General features: G+C 47.1%; 1 protein-coding gene across 13 annotated transcripts in view; it reads left to right on the forward strand.

Moving 5' to 3' along the window:
* CACNA1B (calcium voltage-gated channel subunit alpha1 B) overlaps window positions 1–13,044 on the forward strand; it is a 264,962-nt gene that overhangs the window by 101,081 nt on the left and 150,837 nt on the right. For 12 of the 13 annotated variants that reach the window (XM_048966416.1, XM_048966420.1, XM_048966419.1 and 9 more), the window contains one exon: window positions 4,063–4,250. In XM_048966416.1, coding sequence (XP_048822373.1) covers window positions 4,063–4,250 — 188 coding nt within the window. Of the gene's footprint in view, window positions 1–4,062; window positions 4,251–12,023; window positions 12,145–13,044 lie in introns of those variants that run through there. The other variant, XM_048966430.1, reaches the window with a different exon arrangement.

Consider the following 13,044-nt stretch of genomic DNA (forward strand, 5'->3'; position numbering starts at 1 on the left):
CCATAAGATTCCTATCCCCATCCTGTTCTCATGTGGCTTTTCCTTTCCCATCTTTACTGAGTTAACAGACTTCTGTTCACCCTGTGCACCCTGGGATGGATCCTCCTGCCACTTCAACACCAGCTCTCAGTGCTGCTGTCAGTCTACCCAAGGATGAGACAAGGGTGTTCAGGGCCTCCTGATTTGTTTCACAATCATCACAGAATCATAGAATGGTTGGGTTAGAAGCCAACCTGAAAGATCACCCAGTTCTAACTGCCCTGCCATGGGCTGGTTGCCCCCCACCAGACCAGGCAGCCCAGGACTCTATCCATGGCCACAGGCACCTCCAGAGAGGCATATAATACATATAAAGAAACAAATTTCAATGGTTGCAGCCCTCTGAAGGGCAGCTTTTTATTTCAACTTGTTGGTCTCTGCTTGGTATCAGTGGGTTTAGCTCTGCAAACTGCAGCAAAAGGGAAATTTCCTTGCAAGATCTCTTGGACAAGTTGTATGGGTAGCAGAAGATGTCAGTGCCATTGGTAACATTGAAAAGGTTGGGAGTAATCCCAAAAACTGAAAAAAACAAACAGGTAAATAGATGAAAAGCAAGGAGCCCTCTGATGGAGAAAGGTTAAAAATGCCCTTCAAACAGAGCAGAGCAGGGAGCACTCATGAAGGTGAATGAGGTGGGCAGGAGCAGGCACCATGCAGCACTGCCAGTGCAACAGGTGCTCAGCTTCACTGAACTCATTTCAATTAAAATAAAAAAGCCTTTTTTTTTTCCATGTAATTTTTAAATATTCCTGCTATAATAGCGCTAATAGGTGCTGATTATCTGGACTAACCACAGATGAAAATATTGTTCCTGTCTCCAAAAGATGCAATTTAAGGTATAATTGACTGTCTTTAAAGCACAGTCTTGTATTTTCAGTGATTATCACTAATAGGTCTTCATATTGATTTATTATGTGCATTCAAATGGTAATAAAAGAACATCCCAGCCAAATCTCTGGGCATCCTTCATGAGGGTTTATAATAAACAACATGGAAACAGTTTAATGTATTCAGTTTACACAGAGTTTAGCAAAAAGAGGGAGAAATTGTTTTTTTGCTTATGTTCCTAAGAAACATTAACAAAACAGAACACAGCTTGTACAGGACAGTTGGGTGTTTAGAGATTTGTTTGTGAGCAGCAGAGTGATTCCTAGAAGAGATGGAGTTTCATAGAATCACTGAGGTTGGAAAAGACCTCTCAGATCATCCAACCCAACCGTCCACCTACTGCCAACATAAACCACGTCCCTCAGAGCCACATCTCCACACTTCTGGAACACCTGCACCTCCCCCCTGGGCAGCCTGTGCTGGCGTCCAACTGATCTATCAGAGAAGTTTTTGGGCTGGAGAGATAGGAGAGGAAAACTGCTTTGCTGTGTGTGCGTTTTGGTGCCAAGCAGAAAAGGTTTCATCTCACTGCAACGACTGCAGAGGAACAGCAATAACGGTGACCACAGAGGTGCAGGAGGTAGCAATGCTCTCGCTGAGATGGCAAGGAGAAAACACTTAAGAATAACAAGAAGCAAAAATCTGCAGTTTGAGCAGCACTCTCAGATTTTTTGCGTTGCAGCCCTAGAATGAGCTGGGTGAGTTCCTGCATCCTCGGCTTGCAGGCTGGGAGCACCGGGCTCTGCAGTTCATTCTCTGCTGGGGTGGCTGCATCCAGTGGGCAAAATAATACAGATATATTCATATTTCCTCCCTAGAAAACTAGTTAGCTTGGAATGGAAAAACAAACCCCAGCACTCTGTTCTCTGCAAACAACCGTGACATCAGCGGTGACTGAGAGGTCTCAGTGCCAAGCTGGGGGCTGAGAACAGATTTTGTCACTGTGCCCCATGGTGTGCAAGCGACTGCTGCTTGCTGAGTGACCCCCAGCCAGGAATTGGGAGTGCAGCCAGAAAATGCTGCATGTCACATCTCTGCCCTGCAGCACCTGGCATCTCAGCAGTGCAGAAAGCGGCTCTGCTTACGGGCACTGAACCCTATTTTTCCCCTCCCCTCGTTGTAGGGTGAGTTATGGGGATCGATGCCACCTGCTTTGCAGGAAATGATGCTTCTGGAAAGGCAGCGAGGCTTCCTGGCTCTGCAGTCCCTGAGTGGAGCAGCAGAGCATCCCACAATGCTGTCAGCACAGCCTTTTAAACCCTAAGTGCTCATCAGATCCAAAGAGGTGCATTAACGAGCACAGGCCTGAGACCACGGGCTCAGACAGCTGACTTCAGCATGTGAATGTGAACCTCGTTAAAAAGATGACCCGTGTCAAAGGGTCGCAAATTGGTGGATGAGGACTTGCTCACATTGGTGTCTGTTCAAATTCTCCACGTGAGAAACCTCTGGAGATTTTTTCCTGGGATTGGGGACCAGATGAGGGCTATCAGTCATGAATTCATGTCGTGGAGGGAAGAAAGTGGAAGTGTCAGCAGTCAACGTTGCTGTAGACCTGTGAGCCCGGAAGCCCTGCAGGAACAGACTATGACAGAGGGATGCTGGGGACCAAAATATGGCAAAAAGTTCATTTGAGGCTGACGTTTGAGGCTGGGCTGAGAAATGGATAAAAAAATTAGTAGCTGTGTATTGTCTGGTGGGTGCCAGACTTGTTTTCCTCTCCTGGCAGCCTCTGTGCAATCTTGCTCTGCAGACACAGGACAGTTTTTAAGCAGATGTCCTCTGCATCTCACTCAGGCCAAACACTCTGAATCTGCTCTAAAAAAACAAAGGACATCACATTTACTTCCCATTTTTTCCCTGGTGTGCTCCCTTTCCTCATCTCTTTACCCCAGCTATGGGGGTAGGGACCAATTCTGCTCTGTCAATGTCTTTCTTTCCAAGAGAAAAAACTCATTGCTTTTTTAGAGCAGCAAAAGGCGAAAGAGAGAGATTCTCTATTAGAGCTCACAGACGGTCAGCAAGAGCCAGGTTTGATATTTCTTTGCAGAGCCCTGTCTCACCAACCCCTTCCCAAAGCCTGCAGTGACCAGGGTGGGAGCTGGAGAGCGATGCCCAGCATTGAGGTGTTGAGTCAACAGGAAAAGGCAGCACTTACACACACATCCACATCCTGCAGCCACGCTGATGGGTTTGTTTTCCTCCTGCAGGCTTTGCTCTGTGGAATGATTATTCCTAATTATTGTTAGTGCTGATTTTGTTTCCTCCCCCTGGTGAATTTGATTTTGTGGAGTTTGCTGCTCCACCACCAGATCGTGTCGCTTTTAAAACCATGTAATATTTCCAGAATTGCAACTCTGTGTAAGCAGGGACGTTGCTTGGTGTATTTATTTACTTTGAAAAGCCAGCACTTTATTTTTCCAAACTGCTCTCTGCTGGCGCTCATGATGTCTCTGGAGGGATGCAATGACTCACAGCTGGCACTGGAAGACATGGGACACTTTTGGCCATCCCCAGTGGCCCTGAACCATTGCAGACTGCTTCCCCCTTTGCATTGCCTGAACCAAAGCTCAGTGGAGCAGCCCCATCCCTGCTGCTGGATGCCATCTTTGACCTTGGGGTAGAAACATGGAGCTTACAATGAGACTGCAGCTGAGCAATTAGCTATGCTGTGTGAAGCCGCATCCGTATCTCACAGCATCTTCTTGTACTCAGCCATTTCCAAACCTTTGATTTTATTTTACTGCACTATTTCTTTTCCATATTGCTTCTCATTGGTGGCACCAAGAGGCATGGCTCAGTGATGGGACTCAGTAGGTCAGGTTGGACATGGTGATCCTGTAGATCTTTCTAACCCGGATGATTATGATTCTGTAAATGATGTGGCTGAGCACTGGGGCAAACTGTGGGCAGTTCAGAGGTAGTTCTGCTCCGCTCTGCCACTTAACAGCCCCTTAAAGCATGGCAGTATATAAATGCTTGCCCGAGTGTAACATCTTTTACATGCCCAGAGTGGCACCAAGGAATCGTGAAACGCAAACCAGGTTCATCTCATGGTGCAAAGAGGATCCAGCAGTTCCAGCTGCTTAGCTGGCTTTGATCAGTAAGTTTTTCTCCCTCTGTTCTCCTGCACAGGTGAAGAGGTGGGAGATTTTCCTTGTGGAGAGGAGCCTCCTGCCAGGCAGTGCGAGAGTGGGACCACCTGCAGGGAATATTGGCAAGGGCCCAACTATGGCATCACCAACTTTGACAACATCCTCTTTGCTGTGCTCACCGTCTTCCAGTGCATCACCATGGAGGGATGGACCGACATCCTCTACAATGTGAGTCTGCAGCTGGGGCTGTAGGGCTCCTGGGTGCTGGAATGCACTGCACTAGTTTGAGAATGTTTGTGCAGGGAAAAATAGAAGTCAATTTGTTTGGCTTTTTTTGGCTTTTTTTTTGGGGGGGGTGGGGGAGAGAGGGTCCTTTTTGAGTCTTTGAGAATCAATGGGGACCTTGTGCCTGTTGCAGAGCTGCCCCCACTTTCATGCTTTCTTAAGCTCTTCCCATATTTTCATAGTGGGTGTAACAGGTCTGAAGGATGATCCTCGTGTTTTGCACTTCCATTTCCTAGGATAGTAAAGGACTTTATCCAGTACAGGGGCGCAAAGGACACAGCACTTTTCAGCTCACTTTAGGAATGGGGATGACTTAGCAATGTATGACTGCATCAGCTGCTCCTTTCTGTTGACTGTGGAAGAAAGGAAGGTCTGACAGCTATGCGTGGATGATCTGAATTACCACGTCCTGTCTTAGGCAGAAGTGCCAGTGTGGAAAACAAAACATAGCAGGCATTAATAGACCATTTCCCTGACTGGTAACACTACAAAATATTCCATCTACTTCATTATAGGCTTTGGTCCCATGCTGGGCTCTTCTGCAGACCTTCCTGTGAGGGTTTCTGTAGCAACAGGGAAGTATTATTAATACCAACCACAGTAAATTGCAAGGTACAAATCGTCAGTGCTTGAAGCTGATATATCTGATTTATTATCATTCATAGCTCAGTTTCTCCGTTTCTTCCAAGTCCTTACCTGCTTAAAGTGATCTCTAGAAGGGCCCATTTCCCCATTGCATCCCCTTGCCCTGAAACTTTATCACGCAACCTGGTTCTCCCACTCTCATTCAACAATCCCACTCCTTCCTCTATTGCCAACTGTTGTAAGAAAAGCCCATTAGCATCCTGCCTGGGATTGATTAATCAATATGTGGTGTATTAGATCATTTTCTCCCAAACTGCTTTTTGTACCACATGCAAAAAAAAACACCCAGAGTTTAGAATTGGGGTATTGATTGTGGGGGTTGCCTTGAAAATTATTATAGTATCATTTTAGATGTCCCTTCATCTAATTGGAAATAGATGCCTGGATGAGATGCAGCATGCATTTGCTGTACAACGCCAGGCCTTGCCTGAGACCCCCAACCCTGGTTGGGTTTCAATGGTTGATGGGTTCTTTGTTGGATTGGAGGATCTCTGGATGGTTTACTTGCAGCGTGCTGCCTGCAGTGCTACCAAACCACTCTGCAGCCTTCCCACATCTGCTGCCTGCAGCCAGCTCTGCCCCTGTTCCTCAGCCCCATCCCCGTGCTGCTCTGCTGGCTGAAGAGCTGGCTGTCCTTTTGCAGGTTAGCAGCCAAGAAAAGATGTGGGTGGAGAAGTTTCACCCTGAAGTTTTTCACAGCTCCAGCCATTGGCTGTTCCCTAGCTGCTTGGCTTTCATCTTGGTTTCTCCCATGCCCACTCGAGGTTTGTTAAAAAGAAGCAAAAAAAAGAAAACTTAAAAAAAAAAAAAAAAAAGAAGAAGAAAAAATAGGAAGTAAAAGCCCAAACCTTGCTGCAGTTATGGCAGCACACGCAGAGCAGTGGGTGTCAGTGGTGCTAAGAGTCCTTCCAGCTCTGACCCGTCCCACATCTCAGCTGCAATCATGAGTTCCTACTGCAGCCATACTGGATTATGATGAGGTGTTGCCTCTTGCATCCAGCAGTGGTGGAATGCATTTTTCTGCCATCTCTCCTGAAGGAAAGCTGCGTTCCCCAGGTGCAGGATCCTCGTCGGAGCTATGAACCTACTTTCAACGTGTAGCTTAATTAAGATTTGCAAATGTCTGTGAGACTACAAGATACAGTCTGTGTAAACTGTGACTATGCATTAATAAGGAACAAAGCAGGTGCTTCTCCCACCAAGCAGGAACAGAGGAAGGCTGATCTTCCCTTTCCTCTGCCCTTACCTGACCGCTGCCATATGCAAGGTTTGCTTGGCTGGGCTGGGTTTGCTGCCTTGCTTTTGCTCACCCTTCTTCTTCCTAACGGCCCCACCTCGGGTCTGTCCTTAGAGTTGAAATCCCCGGGACGCCAGGCAGCGTAGGGCTGAATGCAATTACGGGGAAGCTGAGGTTACCGACTGCTTCCTTAATGGGCCATTCATTTCCTCCTGCAGAATAGTGATTGATTGATCGCGCTGCATGAATGGGGCTTTGTTACTGCTGCTCTTCCTGCTATGGGGTGCTAAGAGCTCGAATTTGTCTTTGCAGTCAGGATGGGGTCAGTGGCGGGGTGAGACTGCTTTACCACTTCTGCATCGAGGCTACCAGGGGACAGAGCCGTCTGCCCTGAAAGCAGCTTCAAGACAGAAAAATGAGGGCTGTGTCTGAAGGTTGATGTAAATCGATGCTCACGAAAAAGAGGGAGCTTGGGTTCGGGTCCGATGACTTGGCTCAGGTCCTTCCAAGGGTTCCAGTGAGAGCTGCTTTGTGAGGGTTATTGAGTCATTGCTTCATGACTTCACATGGTGTGCAGATGCAACTTCCATACATTCCTTGCCATCAAAGGCAAGGCTTTGCAGTCAGTAATTACCTTGCTGGTATCCACTCCTCCCGTGATAAATTGAGGAATTAGGAGGGCACAGAGAATGCTGGCTCACAAATCTCAGCCCTGTTTTTCCTTGCTGATCCACTGTTTATAATTCCAGAGATTCGTTTTAATTGGGGCCAAAGAAAGCTTTCTAGCAAGGCTTGATCTGGAGGGTGATTTATGCTCGAAGCAAAAAGACTGAATCGTTAATCAGGTGAAAAGCGCTAAGAGTAAGCAGGGGAAAACTCCTTCCTGAGTCAGCAGCACAGGAACACCAGAGCAGTATCTCCGAAGGAGCACTTCTGTGGGCTGCAGATTTGTCGGCTGCAGTGCTGTTTATAGCCAAAAAGGACGTGAGGAGCAACAGGTGATTTGGGGAGGTCACTGTGTGCAAAGGACAGGAGACAAGAAAGCGCCTTTTGTCTTCTGAGGTAGAGACAGAGCATCTTTTGGACTGGGAAATGAGGGAAAACCTCCTTAGAGCATCAGATCACTATGAGCAGCAATGCTGTTCAAGACGCTCTGCCCACTACAGCAGGCTGATGCACCATTCTGAGTCCTGCTTTGGTGGTGCTGACACTGGGCTTTGCTCAGGACAGGGCCTTCCCATGGTAAGAATCATAGAATCATATCATAGAATCATAGAATGGCCTGGGTTGAAAAGGAGCACAATGCTCATCCAGTTCCAACCCCCTGCTATGTGCAGGGTCACCAACCAGCAGACCAGGCTGCCCAGAGCCACATCCAGCCTGGCCTTGAATGCTCCTAGGCATCCACAGCCTCCTTGGGCAACCTGTTCCAGAGTAAATAAGTAAGTAGTGTTCACCTGGAGTATCACAGCACGGATGGGAGTGATGTAGGACAGCAGGAGCTGCACTGTCTGCTTCACATGTGCCTGAAAGAACTACTGCTGAACTCCTAAGTGGTAACTGGTGATCAGAGGGTCTCTTGGGACCATTATGTAAATGTATTAATTAGTTCTCGTAAAGTATTTTAATATGCTAAATATTATCATGCTGCACTTGTTATCCTGTCAGAAGCACAGCTGACAATGACCTGGGCTTGTTAGCACTGAGGGAGAACAATTCCACAATGCCTCCAGGTTTTTGCCAAAGGGGAAAGAGAATAGGTGAGCTGGAGTTGTGTTGGTGGTTTGGCAGCAAAGGCTGAACCTTCCCACCGATATTCCTGTTGCTGTGTGACATACGGCAGCAGAGAGGCAGTCTGGCAGAATGGCACCTGACATGGAAGTGCATATGGAGCAAAAGCGTGTCATCAAATTCCTCCGTGAGGAAAAAATGACATTCATTGACATCTGCTGAATATTTATGGAGACCAACACAGAGAGGCAGTGGGTGGGCTGCATTGCAGCAGTGGTGACAGTGGTTACCTCCACTGGTGCAGAATTTTACAAGTGTGGCATGTAGGCTCTTGTTCAATGCTGGTGAAAATGCAGAGCTAATGGTGGCGACTATGTTGAAAAATAGTGTTTTGTAGCTGAGATTTGGCTCTATCAAATAGCACTGTTGTGCTCTTTGTTCCAGTTGTAGTTTTCCATGGAAGTATACAGGAGACATAACTTTTGAGTTATCTCTGTGTATGCAGCCCAGTACAACTGCCATTCACTTAATGTGGCTCCGACGAGCCAAAAGGTTGGACACCCTTGAAGCAGATGCTTTCCTTCCTATAGCAGTGATTCTCAGCTTTTCCCATACCAGGACCTTCTCATCCACCATGAGCCCCCTCCTGCACTTGGCCCTGATCACTGTGGGAAGCTCAGATTGCTCTGCCAAGTGTGAAAAACCAGAGATGTTCTATGCCTGCATACAAACTCCCAGCTGTAAAACGCCTTGCTGTCCTCTATAGAATCACCAGTTACTCCACAGGGACGTAAACTATGTGCCAGATATTACTGGTTACTGTAAATGAGGCAGCCCGTGTAGACCTAATGGCTGTGGTTGGTTGGGGCTCAGTGCTTTTGTTATATACTTATATAGGAAGGTTTCTGGGCTCTGTGCTGTGGTCCTCTCGCAGTTACCTGGTACGTAACCCTCTGGGAGGTGCAGTGGTGACTTTGCAGCACACTGGGCTCCCAAGGATCTGAGGAGTGTGCTTTGGAGTGGCCCCGTTTCTCCTACAGGAAACCATGGCTCAAACCTGACTCACCTGAAGCTGGTAGGAAGCTGGATGTTGACTTTCAAAGCGCCAGATTTTCACCTTTTATCTTTCCTCTGCAGGAGCTCAAGGATAACATGGTGGAATTTGCTTTGCAAAACAGGGACTCCTTGCAGGAAAGGAGAAATGTCAAAGTGTACGCTCACTCTCTTTTGATCTTAATGGCAAGAGATTTTCCTGTTTCTTCTATTTTCTACTGTCAAATATTAGTGTCCAGTGGGTATTACAAGAGCGTGGACTGCACCTAACCTCTAATATGCTTGTAAGTAGAAAGGAACAGTTCAAATAAAATGCAAGTTTGCCCTAAATTGGATCTCAACTAGAACTATACCCTCACTGAATTGAGGATGATTCACTTGGTATTTTTTCACTCCTTTTTGTGTCTTTGAATTTCCTACAAAGACACAGGAAGAGAAGGTCAGGATGTAATTATTGTTCCATGCCCAGCCCAGAGGTGGTGGATGTGTTGGAATTTATTGGGGCAGAAGAAAATCTGTTTTACCTAGTTGTTTGGATAGCTCACGTGTGTTTCTGGGGACTTCTGACTTTCTGATGTTGTGTTGCCTAAGCCAAAATGCTGTCTGGGACCGTGGCATCTGCCTAAAGCCATGTGAGTGCAAGGAGAGCATATACAGCAGAACTCCCCACTGCACTATTAGGAGATGGATTATCCCTGGGATCTGGTGTTCACCAGCACTGAGCATTCACTGTCACAATGAGGTTGCTCTTGGGAGTATGTTGAGCATGATGAGAGATGCTCACATCCAAGCACTGGTTACAGAGCTGGCAGTGCACATACAGTGCGTGCTGCAGCAGTGGCAGCTCAGCACCTGTACCAGAGTTAGTGCTGCTGCATGGATGTGAAAGACTGCTCTTTTCCTCCCTGCAGTTCTGTAAAGAAGGAAAAATCCCTGGATGCTGTTAGTGTTAAATAGTATTTACTATCCAGTTAGGATGACTGTAATCTTCTAATAAGAGTCAGGCACCTCCTACGTGCACACAGGGTGATGGATAATCCCTCTTGCTGCTGCTGAGGGGTAGTGTTCGTTTCTGGTTGTTCAGTAGGACCAATTGCTTACAGGAAAATTAAGCAGAGATGTCTGGAATGGGCTGATGCACAGACCTGGTTACAAAGGTGTGGGTTTCACCCATGCTGGCTCTCAGCCTGCTGCATCCCCACTGTGCTGTTGCAACGTGTGTTTGGCTCAAATAACAGGGAAGATCATTATTGTGTAGAAAAACGAATCTTTGAGGATGACATTAATTCATTTAAGTTGTTCTTATGTTTGTGGCAGTCGTGCAGTCCTCAGCCTCTCTCCCAGGCTTCAAAAATCCTTGCACAAACAGAACAACCCACCACTTGTATCCTGCTCCAGGCACCAACCTAATGGCTATGTGAAAATAACAAGCGTTCTCTGTGCCTTTAAAACCCTCCCCAGAACTCCATGCTCTGTCCTGAGCACCTTGCTACAGAGCAGAAGGTGGACTGGATTTCTCACTTGGGTTTCCCCAGGGAGATGTCTAACAACGGGCTTTGGAATAGCTCTGTCAGTGATGAGACCTGGTTGGCTCCATGTAATACAGCAGTATAAGAAATGAGCACGAATGAGCAGCACTGCTTTCACCTGCTAGGCTGAATTTCTCTTCTGGCCCCTGTGAGACAGATCGAAATGGGAGGAATCTGCACCCCTGATGGGGCTTGTGTGGGAGGATGACCTGCCTGCACAACAGATTTTCACCACTCTAAATTCTGCATTGGCCAGCATCCATTTATTTATGCCTTCCTCCGCCTTCTCCTGGATTTTGGAGCACCACAGAGTCTGTTTGCCAAAGGGTGAGGTCCCAGATCTTTTAGAATCATAGAATTGTTTGAGTCAGAAGGGACCTTAAAGGCCATCAGGTCCCACTCCCTGCAGTGCACAGGGACACCCACAGCTCCAGCAGTGCTCAGAGCCCCAACAGCCTGACCTTGGCTGTCTGCAGGGATGGGGCACCACCAGCTCTCTGTGCAACCTGTGCAGTGCCTCACTGCCCTTACTGCAAACAACTTCTCCCTCATATCCAGCGTAAATCTCTCCTCTTTTAGCTGGAAAACACTTCCCCTTATCCCTGCTGAGGAGTCCATGCCCTGTTTCTCACAGCCTCCCGAGAGGTGCAGTTGTGTTGCAGGCACTCTTTGTGTGCTTCCAAAGATACACTGTAATAGCAAATGGGGAGCTTGTCTAGGGTTGAAGTAGCTTTGCAATGTTTAGGTGCTAAGACAGGTCTGATGGAGGTCTCTGGCCGTGCCCAGCTCTCCACCTGTCTGGCAAAACAGACTGTCTGCCCCCACGTCTGCTGGAAGCTCTTTGTAAAGCAGAAAGGTAGGGCATTTCAGCCTGATTCAGCACACTGCCCTGCTCAGAAAACCGCCTGAGCAAATGGAAATGTAAAGCCGAGCAAGTGTTTAAGTGCCTCACCGTATTTTCTGCGTTTTATTGAATGTCTCAATGAAGGTATATTCAAAATGACTGTGGGGCAGCCACCTCCAGGCTTTGATAGGAGGCTTTAACATATACAGCCGGAGAATGACATACATCATACAAACTTAAAGAGCCCTTTCAACAGAGCAATTGCTCTCTGAAAAGAAATGAAAATCTCTCCAAACAACAGCTTAATCACCAGTGCCTGCCAAGAAGTGAAAACTCCAGCTGAAGAAATTCGCTTGCAGCTTGACAACATTACAGCAGCGAGGGTATAAGCAGCTCTCTTACATGCCCTGCAATTGGTTTCCTACAAAGGGAAATAAAAGCAGCTGGATGCTTTCAGAAGCATGCCAGCCTGCTTGAGCCATGACTGCTACATCTGTGGTTGAAGTGGAAAAGAGTAAGAGAAAACTTCTTTGAAAGAAAGGAAAAGAAAAAAGAAAACAAGAAGAAAAGAAAAGAAAAGAAAAGAAAAGAAAAGAAAAGAAAAGAAAAGAAAAGAAAAGAAAAGAAAAGAAAAGAAAAGAAGGCGAGGACTTTACTTGCTGTTGTAGTTCCTATAGCAATCCAGAAGACCTAATACTAGGTGCTCCTGCAGAAGAGGCTGGATGTGCAAGGGATTCAGGATGACGTCTTTGATCTGCAGACTGCATGCCCTGGGGCACTGATGAGCTGTGCTAAGAGGTGCAGTATTGGCATACGGGGTTGTGCTGTTGTTAGGCAGCTTGACAGTGGGATGAGTGGGATGCTGGCTGTGTGGGTGGGATGCTGGGTTTAGGAACCTGCACAGATGGTGATCACAGGTCTGTTTTCTGTGCTGTGTCAGTGATAGGGAGGCAAGGAGCAATCTGCTGGGGCAGAGGTCCTCTGTGCTCAGCATTTTGGCACATCTCAGGGTGCTACAAGGTGCAAACTGAGGCTGCTGTTTGGCAGGAGGTTCATCATCCTCCTTTGCAAGCAAAACTCTCTTCTCCTTTCTCCTCCAACAGACAAATTTAGTAGAGTTATTGAGACTTTCAAATGGGAGGTTCTTAAAATCCAGATTCATCTTCTGAGGAGCACAGTTCAGTGGGCGTGGAGATGGTTGGTTGATGGTTGGATCTTTTCTGACCTAAATGATTCTATGATTCTTCATGCAATGCTCACATTGCCCTCACTGCTTGTAGACCCATGCATCAAAGTCAAGCGTGCACTCAGCTACTCTCTTACAGGAGGTAATTGTCCAGTAAGTATGAAAAGCAGCGTAACTTCATGAAAAACAAGCCATGCTCTAAAGGAAAGTCACCTTGTCTAGACTGAAAAGTCCTGATCAAGAGAGAGATGCATGGATCTACGTGGATCCACACAGGAGCTCAGGGTCCAGCCCATTGAACTGGCTGCTGTGCTGCCATTTAGCTCTGCTAAACCTGTTGGCATTTGGCTGGATTAAAAACATACATTCACTGGTTTCCCAACAGGGAAGCAGGTACATTTGGACACTTCTGCTGTGCAGGGTGTCTGATTCCCCAGCCAGCTTGTTACGTGAAAGATGGATTTGTTACTTGGTGTGCAGTAATCCAGTCACACACAGAGGCAAGATATTGA

Source organism: Lagopus muta, chromosome 19 (genome assembly GCF_023343835.1).
Source record: "Lagopus muta isolate bLagMut1 chromosome 19, bLagMut1 primary, whole genome shotgun sequence".
Taxonomy (NCBI): Eukaryota; Metazoa; Chordata; class Aves; order Galliformes; family Phasianidae; genus Lagopus; species Lagopus muta.